Source organism: Ambystoma mexicanum, chromosome 1p (assembly GCF_040938575.1).
Source record: "Ambystoma mexicanum isolate Mex_15411 chromosome 1p, UKY_AmexF1_1, whole genome shotgun sequence".
Lineage (NCBI taxonomy): Eukaryota > Metazoa > Chordata > Amphibia > Caudata > Ambystomatidae > Ambystoma > Ambystoma mexicanum.
Window position 1 is genome coordinate 1,012,089,533 of NC_090921.1, and position 22,896 is coordinate 1,012,112,428.

The 22,896-nt window shown below is 49.5% G+C and overlaps 1 protein-coding gene across 2 annotated transcripts in view; it reads right to left on the minus strand.

Annotated features, from left to right (window-relative positions):
* The window catches only part of GLG1 (golgi glycoprotein 1), a 1,453,447-nt gene that overhangs the window by 861,763 nt on the left and 568,788 nt on the right, over positions 1-22,896 (minus strand). For both annotated transcript variants that reach the window (XM_069655141.1, XM_069655148.1), the window contains exons 12-13: positions 904-1,041; positions 446-532 (exon numbers count right to left, since the gene is read on the minus strand). In XM_069655141.1, the coding sequence (XP_069511242.1) occupies positions 446-532; positions 904-1,041 (225 nt within the window). The remainder of the gene's footprint in view (positions 1-445; positions 533-903; positions 1,042-22,896) is intronic.

The following is a 22,896-nucleotide window of genomic DNA, read 5'->3' on the forward strand; positions in this document are numbered from 1 at the left end:
TGTCCCGAGGAATTTAAGGGCCTAATACAAATATTTTTAATATTGGTCTTATTTCAATGGAGTGCTCTGTGTCGCTAACTTCCCACCACACCATCCTGAAGTCTTGCTTTACTGCGTTGCTACACTAGCTTGATGAAGTTTAGCTAGACCCTAGTGTCAATTACTCCATTACCTAACTAGGGTGGCCTCTCAGAATCCTCCTCATCCTCCTCTGGCCTATGCCAGATTGAGATAGAACAAGACCAAAATACTTTAAAATGTTATTTAAAAAATTGACATTTAAGGAAAAGGCAACACTGCACAAAATAAAAGTCCAAGTCTTCTAACAATCCTGCACCAATAGGAGCTACCCAACTACTGCAGGCAACTCACCACATATTACAATGATTAAGGATTATACCACATGATCTAAGCAATGTCTCATACAGCCCTCAATGTTCTTTACCTCAGCCTCCAGCTCAGTCATATTCCCCACAACTTCTCTGCATTCTACTGCTAGATCATCAAGATGATCCTGCAGACACTCCAATTCCTGGAAAATGGAAACATTACAGATTCAGATCAAAAAGTATTTTTGATATGACAAACAAGAAATCAGAATACTAAGGTTTTGTGTTTATCTGTCAGATGTAGGGTGCATGTCTATAGAATACATAGTGAATGCAGGACTGAAATGTCATGTGTGTGAAATTCAGAGTGCATGCTTTCAGCGAGTGTTCTACGTGTAATAGTTGTGACTTAAACAGGGGACTGCTAGTGGGTGTCTCCATGTCAAGAGCGTATGCCAAAAATTAACTGGCGACCAACTTAAGTAAGAGCTCTTCCAAAGTCTGGTTCCCAAGTGGTCTGTGAGAGACACCTTCTTGGATTGCAGTAGTGTCCTTATGTGCAGTAGTGACCTACCTGCCCAGTCTCCGTCTTTTCGCTGCACCACTTGCCAAGATCAGTCATGCACTTCACTTGGAGACCCGGATCTAGCTTCACATCCATTGCTCTCTGGTGCAGGATTCTCTGTACCTCTGCCCGGCACTCCCGTGATAGCTAGTGGGGGTTGAGGGGACATGAAAGCTTAAGTTACAATATCCTCCTGAACTTGTCATTTAACTAGATATTCCTACCAAACTGTATGATGAAGTTTCAGGCACAGACAACAGACCCAAGATTCAAAGACTACATAAATGAGCACACTATATTCTAGGCTAACCAGTAATTTGGCGGGATGCACACCATATCCGTACTATCAACAAGACTTTCATTAACTTTTACGGTACAAAATGCAAAATGCTGAAAAACAGTACTATATAGTCTCTACAGTGTGGAACTTCAAACTGATAATCTTTTTGTTACTGGAGTTTTCCTAAAATCCACTTGAGGAAAGACTTCATAAAACTATCCCAGTGGTATACAGGTCCCCAACTCTTAGTATCAGTTTGTACTACTCCTGAAACCTTGGAGTGGCAGAGCAGTCAGGCATATCATAAGAGGAAGATGTAAGTTGTACGTAAGTACACTGAACCTAGTTAGAAAAGTAGTCCAAAGAAACAATACATTTATATTAAAATATATTTACAGAAAGAATATCTTAAGACATATCACTTACTCAGCACAGATGAGATTACTTATGAAATATGTTTCAAAGGGCACTGCTTAGTTGGTAGTTGCTTGGGGTACAATGGTTACAGAATTTGACAATGACAGTTCTACCGATACGACCGTGCACAAACAAAGCTATATGGTAATTGTATTTAGTTAGCAAAACCACTAAAAGTCTTTAAGGAAGGAAAACGTTTTGTCAAACAATAGCAGAGGTTCTAGAGGAGTTCTCTAAGCAAACTAAAGCTTTAGATAGAAGTCTGATCCCTAGCACTATGAAAAAGTTGAGAGGGCTTAAAGTCTTATGAAGCAGCAGAACAGCAAGAGTTCATGTGGATACTTTCAGTATCTAGTTAAGGATGCTAGAAGAATTAAAAATCGAGACCTTGTTAAAGGACTCACAAAAGGGAGAGAAGCTGGCCTGTTCAGTGTTGCAAAGGCTCTGCATGCGCCTGTTCCTAGTCTTCGGTTACTTCAAGTTCTAGTGGTAGACTTGCCTTTCAACTCCGAAACCTCATTTTTTTATTCAGTTTCAGGATGCATTTCTCTGCAATCTCTCAGCAGTTTACAGAAAGGGGCAGGTGGCTGTCCAATCATGACTGCCAGCCGCCCCCCACCCCTCCTCCCAGTGGGCACTGGGCCCACCCAGGCACTCGGGCAGACAAAGAAAAACTCCTCCCCCCACTTCCTGCCTGCCCAGGCACACAGGAGCCAAGGCGGGGACAGCCAAGGGTTACCGGCAAAGGCAAAATACACACAGACCTACCCCTCCTCAAAAGATAGAAGGGCTAGCAAAGAACAACCACACTAGAAATGGCGAAAAAAGAAAGGAGGCACCATGTTAGAAACTCGGTGACCCTATTTTGCACAACCGGGACTGAATACAGTCGGTTAAAAATAGCACAATAGTTGGTAGAAAACATCCACTGCCACTAGCCATAACTAAAGAGTTGTCTATAGGACTAAAAAGTCACAGCAGCAGAGAGGAAGGGGATAGCACTCCACAAAAGGTGGCTCGTGCCAATCTCCGAGTATAAAGTTTTAGGCATGATCATAAGTAACCCTCTATCCTTAACAGTAGTAAGGGTAAAGAACGAATCTCAAAAGGAGAAGCCAAAGGGTTCCCAGCAACACTGCCCTTAAGGAGAGATGTGCTGCGCTGCAAGAGTAAAACATATATGCCTTAAGAGATATGGAGGAACAGACACCACATTACAGGTAAAACACAGAACAGAGTTCCATAATACAGCACATAATGAATGGGTGGATAAAGAAAAGGTCCAGAAGTCTAGCAAAAAGTGCTGGGGTCTCACAAGGAGAGGGGATGAAGCATACAAATGATACATCTCGCCTACACCTTTGCAAGGCTTTTTTATTTTAAAGAGTGAATGAAAACCTGTTCAAAGTGCTTCATTGGCAACCTTTAACAAGGTGGTCAACTATACATCTACTGTACAAACCAATAACCCGGATGCCACCTCTATTAACCAATCTCAAAAAGTTAAATGTAGAAGTGATCTTTATCCAACACGCTTCACACATCACAATTGTACATATCAAGTACGATTACAACATTGTCTCAGAAACTGACAGACTTTTGACTTTCATTTTTGGAAATTCTGTAGGGCCATTTTATGGTTTCCTTGAGGTTTTGCACAAATCCCTCCATTATTAAATCACTTACCGGTTTTGGTGGTCAGAGCAACTATCATATGCAGTAACCTTTGGGTGCACTACAACCCTGACCTGGCAATAGGAACCCAACCTATGGCATAAGTCTGTAGTACACATGTTGGGAACGTGTTGAGCAGCCAGGCTCCTCTCAAGAGAGGTCAATGTGAACTGTTGGGTAGTTACGCAGAGATTCACTGTAACATGTATTCTTACACAAAAGGTTTCTTGATTAAACAATTATTAATTTGTCAGTTAGAGTAAGCCTTCTTCAGAATGGGCAATATAATAGTAACACAAAAGCACTCCAAAATACACTCAAATTTCTAAATCAGTACTTACCCTTTTTGGGATGGCACACAGACCCTTCTTATACCCTCAGGTGACTTTAATAACTAGGGCACTGGACATTAATCTACCACTGTTTGCATTTAGAATCAGATTTAGGAGTACGTCAAAGGAAAAAAGGTTTTTAGAACTGAACAAGAGATCACACAAAATATTCTTAGGCAAGTAAGTACTTTCGATAACCCCCACTGCAAAGTGAGTCAACCCCTTCCTGGAAAGAAGACCAAACACAATGACAGAGGGAAGAAGAGTCATTCAGGGAGGCAGGCTAGGCCAAAGTCAATTGGGCAAAAGTCTAGGTGAGCTGAAACTTCTGGTAGGTATGTAAACGTTTTGCACAATGTTTTAGAAGTGCCTGTAGAAAATAAATCAAAGCAGGGCCACAAGCTGATTAGGCTTGTGAAGTAAAGAAGCTGTTAGCAACTCTACAGAGCAACCCAGACAAGTCTCAGAAGAGAAAGTAAGATTACAAAAGGTAAGTTCTTCAACTGTGCAGTACCTTTGGTTAGAAGAAAAGGGCTTTGGCTGGCTTCTGTTCCTGTGCAGCTCTGCAGATCCCATATTCCTGGGCCTCAGTTGTGGGGACAAGAGGGAGGATGTTTGGAGGACTCCTGCACTGCAACAGGACCATCAGTGACAGAAAAGGACCAACTTCTATTCAGCGGCACTTTGTGTTTTCAGCTCCTCGCGTCCAAGCAAATAGCGACGCAACAGACTCTTGGCTGTCGAGATGTGCTTTGCTTGCATCTGGGGTGCAGCACTCTTGAGGTGGCTCAGGCTTGGTCAGTCCTGCTTCCTGGGAGTCTGGAGGATCTTCCTGGAGATCTTGGTCAACTTAAAAGCAACGCACATGCTCTGGTGTTCCCCCTCTCCGGCTATTCGGGTCCAACAGCAACTGCAGTGGAATTTCAACCAGCTCTGAGAGGATGTCCAGGTGGCTTACTTTGGAGTTGATAGGTCCCACCAACTCAAGGTGAGAAGTCGCCTGTACAGGGCTTTTCTAGTCGAACTTGGAGTTTCAGCGCAGCCGCAGGGCTTCACCGGGCTAACCAACGGTCCAGGATTTGCAGCAAGCATATCTTCCAAGTTCTTCAGATTCCTTTGTCCGTCCAGTGGTCGACTCTGCCTTCCAAACCAAAAAGCCTTACCTTTTATGCAGGTTTCTCCCTTTCATATCAGCCCAGCTGTCAGTCACCCAGCAGGGTGGCTGTCCTTGCCGGACAGCCTGCCGACCAATCACCTAAGAGTGCATTCCTGTCTCCTAGGAGACTAAGCACAGGAAGTTTCAGGCATCTCCATCGCTTCCTGCCCCCCACCAGACATGCTAGAGCCAGAGGCGGGCTTCACTTGTGAACCCTGGAAAAAGAAAAAATGAACAAGGGATCAAACTTGGTTTGGCACGCAGAGTAAATATCAAGTACCTTTCCAAAACGAAATGGCAAAAAAACGACTGGGAATATTTTGATTAAAAATTGTGCACTCTGGTGTTTTACTGCAGTTGCGAACGCAGCCCGTGGTAAACGCACACCGCTGTAGTTATGAAAACAACTGTCACCAGCCATTCATTGAGGAAAGGATAACAAAAATGTGAAATGAGAAGCTAGACAAAGGAGATACTAAGTAGCCCCTCCAGCACCCTATTGTAAGTGTGTGTTCTGCATCTAGAAAGTTACACTGCAAGTTAAGTCAATTCACTGCTCTTGGAAACAGTTTATCCAAGAGAAGGTATTTAAACCTTGGGGAAATCTGAAAGACTTCCCTGTGTCGCAGCACTGAAGGTGCGACAGTGTAAAAAGATGATGCCTATGGAGTTTGTCAGACTCCACAACCAAAAGAAACATTTCAAATCACAAAAATACACGACAGAGTGGTTAAAAAAAGCGTCACTCTCCAGGTAAAAAAAAAAAAAAATCCAAGTCTTAGAGTCCAGCAAAAGAGCTGGGGAGCTCTAAAATAGAAGGGAATTGGCACATTACTGGGAATGCTCCCCAACAACCTCCTGGCAATAGCCTTTGTTAGAAGTCTGAACTGCACAGGTCGGTAGTGTGGCTGAGCAGCCAGGCCCATCTGAAGAGGGGTCAATGTGAGCAGTAATGTGACAGTTTAACAGTAGCAGTTATTCAAATAAACACTTCCACTCAAGGTTTCTTGATCAAACAATTACTAATGTCAGTCAATTGTATAAGCCTTCTGAAGAAGGGAGCAATATATACTTAACACTTATACACTTCAAAACACACTGTTTCTCTAAATCAGATGATACCCATTGGGGATGGCACAGACATTTCCTACACTCACAGGTGACTTAAATAGCTAGGAAGGAGGGGGCGTGGCCAGCGAGAGTACAATGAGGACGCGATTCCTCAGAGCTCCCGGGGCCGCCAGCTGAATCCTGATTTTATCCTGTAAAACTGGGCAGTTTTTGCCCAAAAACGACACCCACGGGTAGTGGAACGGTGCCGCAACGGAACGCTGCATTGGGAGGCTGAACCGGACCACAGACTACGAGAATCTCTGTAAAAGCATGCAGAGTCTGAATGGAAAATGCTTAAAATGGCTGCCGAGGCAGATAGGAACGGCGCGGGTGAACTGAATCGACACAGCCGTTTGCGCCTGTGACGGCGCCCGTCCAGTCGGCACTGAGGCCGGGAGAGAAAAAGCGCTGCTGAGTGGGGAGGGTGCGGGCAAGAACGAACACTGGCAGCATGCGTCTCAGAGCGAGGCGACCCGACCCTGTTTGGAGGCACCAGCAACGTCATACCCCAATTCGGGTGAAGGCTGGGTGGGAGGCGAAGCCCGGCCGGCCCGCACCGCTCTTGCCGTATCGCTTCAGCGGCAACACAAAGCGGGGCCTCCTGACACGTTGCCGGGCACGAACGGCAACGACTACCAGCCCGGCTGCCTGCCGAAATCAGTCTCCGGAGGCATTACATTGTACGAGACACGAGGGGTGCGTAGCACGCTCTGGAGCTGCGGCCCGAAGCGACTCCGAAGCCAGCACAGACTTGTGCGTTCCACACGGAGTGCACCTGTCGGCAGATCCGAAGCTGCCACACAGATCTCCCAACGCACACTGCTGTTTGTCGGACAACGTATATTAGATAAGTGAAAGCAAACAGTTTCGAACGCTGCACCTGGAAAGGCATAGGATACCACCACAAATGTCAAAAGCGTGTCTCCTGAGATAATGCTGCGCAATACACTGCGGTGCTGCAGGGACCACTCATTCGTGGCCTGAGCATAAGCTCCACACCACACAGCTCTCAAGATGGCCGCCATGGACATGTAGCTGGCGACGGGAGCAACACAGAAGCAGTGGAGAGGGCACTGCCTGGACACTGGCTGTTGCGACACGGTCAGCTCCCCACCGTTGCTCTTACTTTTGCACCAGATAGGGCGGGAGGGCTGCCGCAGTCTGCTTCTGTGGCGTTGCTGATACATCGGGCGGAGACCAGCAATTCACCAGAATCTGCAGCAGGATCGCGGGCGCTCCGCTATGCGTTGAGCGCCTGCTGTAACCTCATTAATCCTGGACCACTGCTCCTGCTGCCCCACTGTCAACAGACAGACAGCATTGGGCGCCTTCACCCCCCCGGTGCTCCCGCACGACAAAATGAACCAAGCGATCTGGCAGAACCCTTTGGCAGCTAAGGACAGGCACCGGGCTACTGGCCCAAGAGTAGAGTAAATTGAACACGCCGCTGAGAGTGGGAGACAAGCAGTGGGCCCTCCCCAAGCCCTACATGAGCCATACAGGTCCGTAGGAGGAAGGAGAGATCGACCGAAACTTGGGCACCAGTCCAGCAAAAACAACGTGCCGCAACACGACACATACACTCTCTGTGGGGGCCTACTGCTGCCAGCCATAGTGACCCGGACGGGCATCAGTATACTGTCTATACCAGGCAGGGCTGCCACAACGGGAGACCCCACAAGCAATCGCACGCTGCGGTTTCAAAAAGAAGGTTGCAGCTCATAGCGGTGGCACACCGCGGAAGAGAAAGCAGGGTTTTCGCCCCCCCCTGCACCCCCGGTGTGGGGCACAGGACGGAGCTCAATGCGTATTGTGAACTGCTATAACCCGTCGCCGCAAGCATCCAGCCAGCCAGCCAGCAAGCGGACCCTACACCCATAGTGGGAATCGCAATGTATCTCTGAACAGTGCATGGCGACCATCACTAGTAGAGCACACATATGTGCAAGTTCGTATCCAACGAAACCCTGGAAGAGTCCTTGTGTCCTGTGGTCACCCCAGTACCGGAACATCACAAACATGACTGTCGCAGATCCACGTGACCATCATCCATACAGCACCAAGACCCAGCGTAATCACCCCAGGCCTATCGGACCCATCTGCCCTTCCACTCTGTCACCGCCTTCTCCCTTCTAACAGGGGATGAACTTCCAACGCCACCATACCAAATAACCGGAAATGGGGAAAGATAAGCCCAGGAAAACCTCTACGCAAAGCAAAATTGAGCAGTACGCTACCACACCATCGGCTCGCTCCCCGGATCGACTGCCAGTATCCGAGACACTGCATGGAGGAAGATATCTCCCTTACAGACATAATGAGTGCTATCGCCAGCTCTAGAACCTCAATGGAGAAGATGGACAGTATTGGCGCAGACGTGCCCCTACTAAGCCATGACCTGCAAAAACTGACCTCACGCACCGGGAGGCGAGGCACAGATCTCGGAAACCGAAGACAACTTACGTGGGGTAAACCGCCATATGTCCGGCATGCTAGCGCGTATTAAACTTCTGGAAGCGAGAGTGGATGACAGTGTAGGCAGATCTAGGCGAAACATTTGCATACTCTGCCTCCCCGAGAAGGCAGAGAGGGCCTGTATGGAACTATTCCACGAAGAATGGCTTGTGGACACATGATGCAGTTCTTCTCCAGGTTCTTCTCCATTGAGCGTGCCCACCGCATCCCAACTGGCAAAAATCACACCAGGTGCACCACCGCGCACAGTCATTGCAAGATTCCTAAACTATTGGGATAGAGACACGGTGCTGCAGCTTGGCACGATCAAAAGTGACAGTCACGTATAATGGATCAAAAATCGCCTTCTTCCCTGATTTTATCAGAGAATTGCAAAAAGCACGCCAATCATTCGACCCACTCAAGAAACGCCTGCCCTCAATGGGAGTCAAATACGGGCTAATCTTTCTTGCCCAGCTCAAGATATTCCATAAGGGCACATCGGTGCATTTCACAGACTAAGGAGGCGTGGAGCCGGGCCAAGAGGCATATAGATGGCTACTGGAGCTCTGAAGGAAAGAAGAGAGGGGAACGCAATAGACCACATCCTGAGCGACTACCGGACCCGGATCTGCAGCAACAACAAATGGAGAATCCGCAGGAAGGAAACGCATAGAGAACTGCAACAATCACTTAAAATGCCCAAATCACTAAACATAACGCAAAGGTGCCCATGCTCCACACTGCACACTAAGATATAAGGCACACCAAGGCTGGCGGCCAACCGAACAGCCGCCCCCCAGACAAGGTAACAAACCCAAAGCACCATAAAAGGGTGCTACATTGCCCGGCTCTAAGCTATATACGAACTGCAGGAACAATCCCCTCTATTACTTGAACTGGAAACAGAGGCCACGACCACCTCCCACATGGCGGCTGAACTCTTACTACCTGGGGTTCCCAGATCTACAAGAGAAGATAGAGGCAGCTACCTCCAACTACTTTGAATTAAATGCAGACTCGGTTGACGACTAATATATTATGGGAGGCATACAAGCCAGTGCTACGAGGCGAAATGATCTCGTGGACATCGGCAAAAAAAAGGCACAACGCGAACGGATCATCGAAGCCGAAAGAGGTTTTGTCCAGGGAATCAGTTCACATCGCCAGTAACACCCCCGTGACGAACAGAGCCCTCATACTAGCACAGAAGAAGCTGCATAATCTGACTGCGCCAAAAAGGCGCAGTGTGCCATGAAGGCACGCCTGTACGAAACGGGGGAGAAAGCTGGCAAAATGCTTGCATGGTTGGAAAGGCGGGACGAAGGACAACAGAAGGTGAAGTGCATTAGAACAGCGGATACAGAACTAGTCTCTTCCGATGCAGAAATAGCTGAAAGCTTTGCTGACTTTTACGAAGATCTCTATAAACCCCCCAATGACACAGCAGCCAGCACCATACTGGATGGTATTGATCTCCAAACACTCACCACGGAGCAAGCCAATATGTTGGACAACAAAATAACAGCGTATGAAATATCGGCAGCCATCACCCAACTCCAAACAGGCAAAACCCCAGGTCCTTATGGTTTTCCACTTGACATTTGGAAAAAGCTACATCATCTGGACATACCCACCCATCTGCTCAATATGTTTGAGCACTCCCTAGCAAAGGGCGAGCTCCCAGCAGATCTCCGTAAGGCCACCATTATAGTGATCCCCAAAAAGGGCAAGCCCCCAGAGGAATGCACTTCCTGTCGGCCCATATCCCTAATCAACAGCGAAGCCAAAATACTAGCCAAACTACAAACGGTCATTACAGCATTGATCCACCCAGGTCAATGCGGCTTCATGCCTTAAAGGTCAACAAGAATGAATATTTGCAGGTTGTACCTGGCGTTGGAAAGAGCACCCGCCCTACAACAATCACTGGCGCTATTGGCCATAGACTTTGAAAAAGCCTTTGATTGTTTATTGGGAGGCTTTATGGGCAATAATGCATAAGATGTAATTCGGGGAATCATTTATAAAATGGGTACAGCTCCTTTATAGCAATCCGTCAGTGGAGGCAAGAGTGAACGGATGGCCCTTGCGCAACATCCGACTGGGAAAAGGCACCAGGCAAGGATGCCCGCTCTAGGCAATGCTGTTCGCATTGTTAATAGAACCGTTAGTCATTCTGTGGGGCACGACTCCGTGGACTGACTTCCGTTGGAGCTCAAACTGGGAGGACAAGATATCCCTCTATACAGACGAGCTAGTATATCTAAGAGATCCGGAAGTCTCCTGCCCTATAGTCACTCAAATACTGATAAACTATGGAGCCTTTAAGTGGTCTCAGAGTGAACTGGGCCAAATCTGTGCTCTGTCCGGTGAAGGGAGTAGACTGCATACCGACATCTGGATCCCCATACAAATCGAAACCACAGTTTCGCTATCTGGGTATCATAATCGCAAACAGGCTGGATAGCTATCTGACTCAAAACCTACATCCATTAATTAAAAGATATGCGCAAGATGTAGCCCACTGGGAAGCACTGCCACTGACATTGTTAGGCAGGGCAGCACTCTTCAAGATGCTGGCCCTACCCCGGTTTTTGTACATCCTCCAAAACGCCCCGCACCACATCCCCACTGCAGAGTTCCGTAAAATAGATAGAACACGTAAACTCCTGTGTGGGGAGGGAATCACCCGAGGATAGCTCTCAAAACCCTCCAACTTTCAGTCTGGGAGGGGGGGGGGAATAGGACTCCCGAACATCCAAATCCATTACTGGGCGACCCAAATGGCGACGGTAAACGACATACTACATGGTAACCCGATCATCCCCCATACAAGGGCCGAATTACCTGCATGACATGGTATGTCCCCGATTGAAAGCCTCTGCAATAGGCAGACACGCCCTCCCGAATACACAATAGTATCGCACATGGCCCTAGTATGGAAGGAAGTACATAAACATAGGATGGGACAACAAAATCACCACAGTCCAGCCCATCTGGAACAATGCCCACCTTACAGGCCTTAGTGACCTCCCGAAATGGCCGAACTGGGTAACAGCAGGTATACAAACCATCCAGCAAATATATGTAAACAATCAGATAATACAGTTCAACGAGATCTAGACAACATATCTTCCAGCCACCGAAAGCTACCACTATGGACAATTACAACATGCACTCATCGTACATAGGGCTCAGTTGGCGGATATGCCCATAGAAAGAAACAGTCAGACAGTGTAAGTAAGGAACAAGTTACTTACCTGTAACTGTTGTTCTCCAGCATGGGTCTGGCATGGATTCACATGCTCATGAATATTCCCCGTCAGGCTGGGAATCCTCGGTAAAGAAAAAATCAGTATCAGTTTCTGATCTGTCTTTCGTAGTAGTAACCAATCACTGATCTCTGCGTCATACTGACCACAGCCAATGACTGCCCTCTACCTAAGCCCCGCCTCTGGCAGCCATCTTCAGATTTGGTAGCACGTGAAGTGGCAGTATGACCAAGTGAAGAGCCGCAGAGGGGTTGGAGGGAGGGTTCGCATGTGAATCCATGCCAGACCCATGCTGGAGAACAACAGTTACAGGTAAGTAACTTGTTCCTTCTCCAGCATGGGGTCTGGCATGGATTCACATGCTCATGAATAAAGAATACATAGCAGTACACACATGCACAACCACGGGAGGTGGCAAAGGCTCAACATTAAGCATTACATCAAACTCAACATTAAGCAATTCTTACCTCCTCACCAGGCTCACCTTAGGCGAACAGGTTGCGCAGCACTGCTTGGCCGACCCTGGACTCCTCCCTGGAATCCCGATCGACGCAGTAGAATTTCGTGAAGGTGTGCGTCGACCTCCACGTAGCAGCCCTGCAGATGTCCAGCAAGGGCACACCAGATAGGAACGCTGTGGTAGCTGCGATCGCTCTGGTGGGATGGGCTCTCGGACTGCCAGGCAACCGATGACAGTACATGATACAGCCGGAGAGCCATCTGGAAATGGAAGCCTTTGAGAGAGCCTTCCCCTGATTGACAGGTCCAAAGTTCACAAAGAGTTGTGACGTCTTCCGAAAACACTTTGTGCGGTCCACGTAGAACTTCAGCGCTCTAGCCACATCCAGCGAGTGCAAAGTCCTTTCAGCCGGCGACGAAGGCGACGGGAAGAAAACAGGCAACACAAAGGGTTCGTTGAGGTGGAAGTCCGACGGCACCTTGGGCATGAAGGAGGGGTGCGTCCTGAGCACTACCCTCGTGTCGTGAAAAGTCAAGTACGGGGCCTTGCAGGAAAGGGCCTGGATCTCTCCCACCCGTCGTGCGGAGGTGATGGCCACAAGAAACACTGTTTTCCACGACAAGAACTTCAACGGAGCCGAGTGCAGAGGCTCGAACGGAGGTCCCATGAGCTTGGTCAGCACCACGTTGAGCTCCCACGCCGGGGCCGGAGCCTTCACCGGCGGGAACGATCTGAACAGTCCCTTCATGAATTCTTTCACCAGACGATGAGACCACAAAGACGTCCGCCCCGTGGTTCTGGTGTATCGGGAGATCGCAGCAAGATGAATCTAGATGGACGCGTGCGCCAGTCCAGCCTTGGCCAGCGTCAGTAGGTACGGCAGTACTTGGGGAGCCGTAATCCGTAGAGGGTTAATCTTCTGTGCGTGGCACCAGACAGAGAACCTCTTCCATTTGTGTCCATAGCATGTAAGAGTTGAGGACGCCCTGGCCTTTGCAAGAACCTCTCTGCAGTCGGCCGGTATGTCGTATCCTCCAAACTCTAACGCTGCAGGAGCCAGGCCTGCAAGCTCAGCGACGTCGGGTCGTGATGGAGGATGGCGCCCTCCTTCCCTGGAGAGAAGATCTGCGTCCACTGGCAGCTTGATTGATGGGGACGCTGACAGGTACGGGAACCATATCTGCCTCCGCCACGCAGGTGCGACGAGGATCATCCTGCACCGTGACCTCTTGAGCTGGTTGATGAGCCGGATCAGCAATGGCAATGGAGGGAACGCGTATAGAAACATGCCCTCCCAGGGGAACGAGAAAGCATTGCCCATGCTCCTCGGCTGGGGAAACCTGCTGGCGAACCTCCGGCACTTGGAGTTCGTCGTGAACAGATCGATCTGGGGTGTGCCCCACCGTCGGAAGAGGCGGTCCACTAGATCCTGTCGTAGTTCCCACTCGTGGCACGAGCGCAGCTCTCTGCTGAGCGAGTCGGCGATGGTGTTTTTTATCCCTGCCAGATGAAACTGCACCAGAAACATCCCTTGGGCGACGGCCCAATGCCACAGATCCTGCGCCTCCTTGGACAGGGCTGGGGACCTGGTTCCGCCCCGTTTCCTGATGTAGAACATGGTGGTGGTGTTGTCGGTGAAGATCGTCACCACCTTGCCCTTGAGGGACGGAAGAAAGGACCTGAGGGCCCAAAACACTGCACAGAGCTCCAGGACGTTGATATGGAGGGACTTCTCCGTCGGGAGCCAAAGGCCTCTCGCGTGCAGATTTTCGGTGTGCGCTCCCCACCCTTCCAGGGAGGCATCTGTGGTCACTGTCTCCTGGTGGCCGGGGGTCTGGAAGTCCATGCCCGCCGTCAGATGCGCGCAGGTGCCCCACCACCGGATCGCTCGTCGGAAACTCTCGTTGAGTGTGATCCTCTCCTCGAAGCTGCCCGTCTGGATCCAGCGCGCGTCCAGGAACTCCTGCAACGGGCGCATCCGGAGCCTGCACAGGCGGATGAGGTAAATGCAAGAAGACATCATTCCGAGGAGGGACTTGATGGACCTCACTCTGGCCGCATCCGCAACCAGCATCCGCTGCACCTTGCCCAAGATGGCCCTCGTCCTTTCCTCCGACGGAGAAGCCAGAAGCGACACTGTGTCGAGCTTCGCTCCCAGAAACAGTGCGTCTTGCGCGGGCACCAGGTGGGACTTGGCATAGTTTATGGAGAATCCCAGGTCCGTGGGAAGTTGGACGGTCCTTGCCGTGTGCTCCACAGCGAGCTCCTTCGTCTTTGCTCGGATGAGCCAGTCGTCCAGGTAGGGGTAGACGTGGATCCCCTCTCGGCGCAGCTGCGCCGCACCGGTGCGAGGCACTTGAACACCCTGGGTGCCGACCTCAATCTGAAGGGAAGGGCTCTGAACTGGTAGTGACGCCCTTGGACCACGAACCTGAGAAACTTTCGGTGTCCCTTTAGGATGGGAATATGGAAGTAGGCATCCTCCAAATCCAACGACAGGAAATCGCCCTCCTCCAGCTGACCCAGGACGTGTTGGAGGGTGACCATCCGGAACTTCTGTGCCTTGATGAATTTGTTCAGTCGTCGTAGGTCCAGGATGGGACGCCACCCTCCCGTCGTCTTCTTCACGAGGAAGTATCTTGAGTAAACTCCGGAGCCCCGAAGCCTCTTTGGGACGAGCTCGATGGCGCCCTTCTTGAGCATCGCCTTTACCTCCAAGAGAAGTTGAAGAACGTGATGTTCTTTCCTGGCCACAGGGGGGACGCGCGGGCACCTCTTTAGAAACTCGAGCACGTGACCCTAAGCTAGGGCATCCAGCACCCAACGGTCGGTGGAGATACACTCCCACACGCTGACAAAGCTTGCCAGCCGGCCTCCCACCGGGGTACTTCGGTGGGGGCCCGACCCCACGGCCGGTTCAGTCCTGCTTCGACGAGGCTTTGCCGCCTTGTTCTCCTTGGAGACGACGGCGGGGTCCGCCTGACTTGCCTCGTCCCCTGTAAGCTTCCTGCGACGACGAACAGGCCGCTTGACGGTAGGTGGAAAATCCGCCGCTGGAACCTTTGGAGGCACCCTGTTTGCCTCAGCCACTCCGAAAGGGTGGCCGCCGTTGCTGGAGAACCCCAAGAGCCCAGGCCGTCTCCGTGTCTGCCTTGATGGCTTGAAGGGAATCGTCCACTGTTTTCCCAAACAGGTTGTTACCGTCGAATGGCATGTCCAAGACTCTGGTCTGCACGTCCTGACGGAAGTCAGTAGCCTTGAGCCATCCACGCCGCCTAAGGCACACGCCGTTGCCCAACTGGTGAAATCCAGTGTCAGCGATGTCCGTCGCAATCGTAATGGCGTGGTCCGACGCCACCTCTCCTTCCTGCAAGATCTCTAGGGCTTCCGCCCTGTTGTCTGGTAGGAAGTCCAGCAGGGGGGCCAGTTTGTACCAGAACTCCCTGTCGTAGCGGGCTACAATAGCCAAGGCGTTGGCCGCCTTAATCGTCGTCGCTGCAGACGAGATGACTCTGCGTCCCATTGTATCTAATTTCTTTCCCTCGCCGTCTTCCTGGCCGCCGCGGAGACCACCGAGTCCGGGGTCGGCTGTGCCCGAAGGCACAAGGGGGTAGCGTCCGGGACCCGGTACTTCTTCTCGTACCGATCCCTTCTAGCCGGCGTCGTGGATGGGTTCTTGAGGAGGGCGAGGCCCTCATCCCAAATATCGTCCAGTAGAGGTACAGAGAGGACCGTCTTCCTCTTGGCCTTGCGCCGTTGATAAAGGAAACCTTCCTTCTTCTCTTCCGGGCAGAGCTGGAAAAGCTCGGATGCCCTGGCGATCATGGAGTGAAACGATCCAATCTCGTCGGGCGGGGAGGCCCGGGTGGGAGGCGACGACGGCAGATCCTCGTCGTAAACCTCGTCGTCTGTACCCGTCGCGGCTGTGTCAGTCCCCGTATCATCCCCACGTGTCGTGGAGGAGGGCTGAACAGGGCGCGATGGCTGAAAAGGAGGTGGAGGATGAATCCTTCTCTTAGGGGGAGGCCTCCCAGAAGGGCCTGGCTCCGGGTCCCCAGTCGGGAGCGGTTCCTCCGCTGGTGGTAACGGCAGTCTCGTCCTTATCTCCGAGCATAAGGACTGTATAGCCAACAAAATGGCCACTGAGTTGTCTTGCGGCACTGGTTGAGGGGAGTCAGACGGGCGGTCAGGGGCACCGTCAGCACCCTCGACGTTGTTGTCTCCTACGTCGGGGTCCCTCCCGACGGGCTGGTCTTCTTCCACGCCAATGCCGTGGCTTAAGACTTCGATCAGCTCTTCCTCAGAGGTTGAGGCCGAATCCACGACGACCTCCTGACCCCCCTTTTTCTTCTCCGTCGGAGGTTTCACAGGGGTCCTGTCGATGGGCATAAAAGAGGACTCCCTCCGCGGTGGCAGGGAGACTGAGCCCCGAGGTCGCCACCACTGGTGTAGCCTCCACAGGCTGAGCCAGGGCCGCCGCGACTCTCGATAGAGGCCTTGGCCGGATGGATTAAGGCTTTCACCACCTTAGGTGCGCTCACCGCCTTCTCCTTGGGGGGAGGGTCACTGCCTCGCTCCCCCTCCGATGGGGCCTTCGAGCTCGACCGGGGTCTCTCCAGGAGCTTCGCCGGATGCTCGGCCTTCCTCTTACCCGAACCAGAGCATTGGCTCGTGGTTGATGGCCCCGGGGAGGATGCGCCCTGCCTGGCGCCCGTAGAGCCCGACCTTTCGGCGCTCACGGTGCCAGCGGACTCGCGGTGCTTGGCCTTGTGTTGAACCCCCGTCGCCGGGGCGTCCTCAATGGTCTTAGAAGACCGCTCTGACTTCTCGCCTGACGGGCTCTTCCCTTCCAGCCAGTTGGCAAGACGTTGATGTCGGTCCTTCATGGTCCGCTCCGACATATTGCCGCAAAACGCACAGTCCTTCTCCACGTGCGTCTTGTCCTCATGTAGGCAGTAAAGACAAAGGGAGTGTTCGTCCTCCTTGAAGACATTCTAAAGCTGGCATCCAGGGCAGACCCTGAACAGCTTTCCGGGCGTCGAGCTTCCCTTCTCCTGGGCCATGTCCGAGGTGGGCCTGAGAAACTTCTGGAGTCCTCCAAAAGCGTGGCTCGACGAAATCTTCACCCTTGAGGGGCGTAGACGAATCCGACATGGGTCCCCGTTGATCGGATGAAGAAACGGTGGAGCTTAAGGCTCTTTTGACCGAAAAATAGAAATTTTTTGAGAAAAAACATGAATAGCACTAACGCTCGAGAGCAATAGCACGAGGATCCCAACACTTGAACGTGCGGTAAAAATCTGAAGATGGCTGCCAGAGGCTGGGCTTAGGTAGAGGGCAGTCATTGGCTGTGGTCAGTATGACGCAGAGATCAGTGATTGGTTACTACTACGACAGACAGATCAGAAACGAAACTGATACTGATTTTTTTCTTTACCGAGGATTCCCAGCCTGACGACGGGGAATATTCATGAGCATGTGAATCCATGCCAGACCCCATGCTGGAGAACAAGGTTACATCTACCATGTATAATGCCATCTCCTCGTTTGCCACGAAGGAGCTGCTGCACCTGAAAATGAAATGGGAAACAGATGTGGGCGCAATATTATCTGAAGAATGGATCTCGACCCTGATGTATCCCAGAGACACTGCAATCTCGGCAAGAATCAGGCTAGTCCAGCTGAAAATATTTCACAGAATATACTATCCCCGAGTAGCTTTGTACAACTGAGGTAAAACAATTGACCCCAAATTCCTACGCTGCAAACAAGAGGAAGGAACCTTTCACCACATACTATGGCAGTGTACACGAATACAACACTTCTGGCATAAATGTAGTGAATGACTCAATGGTCATGTGCTGCCCGATCCCAACAAACCCCAAACTCCTCCTCCTGGGAATTTAAGAGGAAGGAGACATGTCTCGCTTCGAAAAGTTACTTCTGTCAACATCCACAGGAATCGCCAAAAGAAATATTGCGCAACTGTGGGGCTCAGAAAAAACGCCAAAATATGACCAATGGATATCAGATGTAGATGCTATCATCCCAATGGAACGCCGAGTCTACCAAGCAAGAGGCTCTACGGGCAAAGCAGACAAAATCTGGGGGAAATGGGAACAGACTTTGTAAGTCATGTACAGTACAAACTACCAGACTTTGGGGCACAGCTCTTCTGCGGCCGCAGAGTATATCACCACCACCTGTCGCCGCTTGAATGAGAATACCAAGAAAAAGCTGATTGTTGTTTTACGTCCATCTGTATCTCATTTTATCTGCGTTTCTAAATACACATATATTCATGCATTACCTGCTCGCACTGCTCTACGATTTGTATGCAAAGTTATACGGTTGTGTATTGAATGTCATTGTATTATGGAACGAAAATGCAATAAAATTTGTTATTAAAAAAAATAGCTAGGAAACTGGACATTGATTTATCACTGGTACATTTAGAGCAATACTGAGTTAAGTTTAAAAGATAGAATTGAGTAATAAAACAAAGGTTAACAAATAATTCATAAACAGGTAAGTACTTATAAGAACCTTCCAAAGCAGAGTAAATTAACCCTTCCCTGGGGGAAAGGCCAAAGCACAAAGTCAGAGGTAAGAAGACTCATAGGGAGCCACGACAGCCAATGTTAAATGCACAATGTCAAGGGGAGCTGAAGATCATCTTTGTAGGTAGGTAAAAAGTCTTGCAGAACATTTTTTATAATGTTTGTTGAAAAATAGAACAATGAAGAGCCACAAGCTGAGAGGCTTGAGAGGGGCAAAGCTTTAGCAACTCTGCAAGGTAAAGTAAGGCTACACAACAAGAGGTAAGTTTAGACTTTACAGTACCTCTGGTTAGAAGAAATGGTTCCAGCTGGCTTCTGTTCCTGTGCAGCTATGCAGATCTGGTCCCCAGGAACAGGAGGGAGGATGTCTGGGACCCTGCTCTGCAATGGGAAGGTCAGCGGCAGAAATCGGCAAACTTCGATTCAGCGTTTTTTTTGGTGTTTCAGCTCATCGCGTCTGACAGAAAATAGCAACACTGCAGTTCTCGGATACCACTTCAGACTTTCCTTACACTCTGTTGATGTGGCTCAGGGTTGGTCAGTCCTGCAACAGGGAAGTCCGGAGCATCTTCCTAGCGCTCGAGTCTGACTTCTAAGCAATGCACACAATCTGGTGTTCCTCTCCCTGGCACTTCGGTTTCAGCAGCAGCAGAGGAAATCCAACCAGCTTCGAGAGGATGTCCAGACGGGCTTACTTTGGAGCTGCTTGGTCACACCAACTCAAAGGCAGAAGTCGTCCTTGCAGGGCTTCTCTAATCGAGAATTCGGAGCTTCAGCACAGCAGAAGGGCTTCACCGGGCAAACTAACGGTCCAGGAGTTGCAGCAGGCGTCTCATCCAAGTTCTTCGTATTCCTTCGTCCAGTGGTCGACTCTGCCTTCCAAGCCAAAAAGCCTTGCCTTTTATGCAGGTTTCTCCCATTCATTCCAGCCTAGATGTCAATCACACACAGATCAGCATGGCTGTCCTTGCCGGACAGCCAGCCGGCCAATCACCTTTGGCTGCATTCCTGTAACCAAGGGGATTAAGCACATGAAGTTTCAGGCACCTGCCTCCCTTCCCCTGCCAGACATACTGGAGCCAGATGCAGGCTTCACTCGTGAATTCCGCCAAAGACAAAACAAACAAAGTGACCAAACCTGGTTTGGCAAGCAGGGAATCTCAAAGACCTTTCCAACAAGAAATGGCAAAAAAAGAAGACCAGGGCCATTTTGATGAAATGGGCACCTATGGGTGCCTTACGGTGGCTGCAAACGCAGCCCGCCGAAAAAACACACAATGGTAGTAAAAAGTAAACCACTGCCACCAGCCATTAATTGTAGAAAGCTAACAAAAATGTTACATGAGAAACTAGACAAAGGAGATACTAAGTAACCCCTCCAGCACCCTATGGTAAAATGGTGTGATTTTACTTCCATTTTGTAACTTTCTAGACCCAGCACAATTTCACTGCTCTTGGAAAAAGTTTCACCAAGAGAAGGTATTTAAACCTTTGGGAAAGCTAAGACTTTACCTGTGCCACTACACTGAAGGTGCTGTGTGACAACGTAAAGATGATGCCTATGGAGTTTGTCAGACTCCAAAGTCAAAAAACAGAATAAATCACATTAAAATTACATGATAAACAGCCCAGCAAAAAGAGCTGGGGGTGTCTAAGGTATAAGGGAATTAACATTTTTGAGAATTCACCAAAACAGCGACTGCTAAAGTCACCCTCGTTAGGTTATATTTTAATTTCTATGCTAAATCCATCTCCACTATGAAGCCCCCAGATTCTTTTTCCATGTTCCTGAGTGGGAAACTTTTCCTCCCCAATCACCCTCTTACTCTTGATTTGTCGTCATTTCTCACTCTACATAGTAGATTTTTGAATATCCTTTCCTATAATTTTTTGGAAATCTACATTTATTACTATAGCATGTTTTGTTTAGTGTTGCTCAGTTGCCCTTTGGGCTTCCTGTCTTATTTTCTCTTGACTTGCTGTTAGGGAGAATTCTCAGAAATGTGCCAATTCCTCCCACCTTAGAACCCTTCAGCTCTTTTGCTAAATGTGTTTTCTGTGTTTGTTTCTTTTGGTTATGGAGCCTAACCAACTGCATAGGCGTCTTACAAATGTGTCACAAAGCACTTTCAGTGCAGTGCCACAGGGAAGTCTTCCAGATTTCCCAGGGTTTAAATACCTTCTCTGGGATCAACTACTGTTTCCCAGGGCAGTAAAGTGAAAATGACTACTTAGAATTGTAACTTTCTAGACCCAGCACACACAGTTTTACAATAGTGCTGGAGGGGTTACTTAGTATCCCCTTTGTCTAGCTTCTTATGTAGCATATTTAATACCCTTTCCTCAATTGACTGGCTGGTGGCAGTAGTTTAGTTTTGAACTACCTTGGTCTGCATTTACCGCGACCGTTGGCGGCTCTGGTAAAGTAACCGCGGGAGCCATCTTTTTCAAAATGGTGTACAACCATCTTTGCTAAAATGGTGCCCAGGCTTTTTTCGCCAGGTCTTTGTAGGAAGGTCCTTCTAGAGTTTCTCTGCGCCAAACCAGGTTTGCTCTGTGTTCATTCGCCTTTGGCAGGCTTCAGGAGTGAAACCCGCCTCTGGCTCCAGAGTGTCTGGGGTAGGTAGGAAGTGAGGGAGGTGCCAGAAATTCCCTGTACTTAGTCTCCTAGGAGACCCACATGCACTCTGTGGTGACTGGCTGACTGACTGACTGTCCGGCAAGGACAGCAACTCTGCTGGGTGAGTGACAGCTAGGCTGGAATGAATGGGAGAGAACTGAATAAAAGACGAGTCTTTTGGCTTGGAAGGCAGAGTCGAACATTGGACGAAGGAAACGAAGAGCTTGAAGAGGATTCCTGCTGCAACTCCTGGAACATTGGTTTTCCCTGCTGCAGTGACTACTTGCCAAGTTCACATCGACTGAGAAGCCCCTACAAGGACGACTTCTCCCTTTGAGTTGGTGGGACCAATCAACTTGGCACCCTCAGCAGAGTGCGGGACCCCAGAAGTAAGAAAAGTCCACCTTGACAGCCAGGACCCACGCTTATTGGTATTTGCTGTACCGCAAGGAGCTGAAACACGAAACAGCCGCTGAAAGTGAAGTTTGCTGGTTGCCAGTTTTGACAGTTCCAGTGCAGGAGTCCCCTCCCCTTCCCCCGACGTCCTCCCTCTTGTCCCCACAACTGAGGCCCAGGAACAGTGAGCTCTACAGAGCTGCACAAGAATAGAGGCCATCAGCTGCATCTTTTCTTCTCTACCAATGTACTGTAAAATAAGTCTAAGAGCACTTACCTCTTACTGTAGAAGTGCTTGTAACTTCCACAACTCACAAGTCTAATCAGCTTGTGGCCCTACAATTGATTCTTCTTTTCATCAAAGACTCCTAAGAGCTTGTGCAAAGACTTTTCCATTTACTAACCAGAAGTGCTGCATCGTATACAAAGACTTTTCCCTATTGACTTTGGCTTAAACTATTGAATTGCTATCTGAAAGTATTTGCCCTGCTTATTAATATTTGTAATTTCTTGTGTTCTAATAACCTTTGCCTTTTACCAACTTTAAGATTGTTCTGAATGCCAACAGTAAGATTTTAAGGTCCCCAGCACCTTTGTTCCTGAAGTCAACTGTGGGTGTAGGTACTGTGTGGGCGATCCCAAAAGGGTCATGTCGGATTCAGAAACTCAGTGTACAGTATTGAAATATATTTGTGTGTTACTAGTACATTGCCCCCTTCTAAAGAAGGCTTTATAACTAACAAATTAATAATTGTTTATGCAAGAAACCGAGTGTAAGTTTATTTGAATACCTGTAACTGAATTTTTGTGCAACTCCACTACAGCTCACATTTTCCCTTTTGAGATGAGCCTGGCTGCGCAACACGCTACCAAAACTGTAGTACAAGCTTGTACCAAAGGTTGGGTTGCCTAGACCTGTAGACAGTTTTTTGTAGTGTTCCCAGAGGGTACTGCATTCAAACCTTGCCTAACACCTAGCTTGCAGAATTACTGTACAAGGGTAGAGAGGAATGTTCATCCCAGTTACATTTTATATAGTGATACCAGCACACCCCAACTTTAGTGAAGTGCTGGGGAGATGCATGGTATCCCCTTTCCATCTGTTCCTGTAACGTTTCTGTTAGTGACAAGCTTACTATTAGGACTGGTGGCAGTGGACATACTTTAGTCACATGCTTTTTACTCGCAGGCTGTCAAATCAGCCGCGGTAATACACAAGGGTCACCATTCTGCTAGAATGGTGGCCTTTTTTCACCATTTTTAGT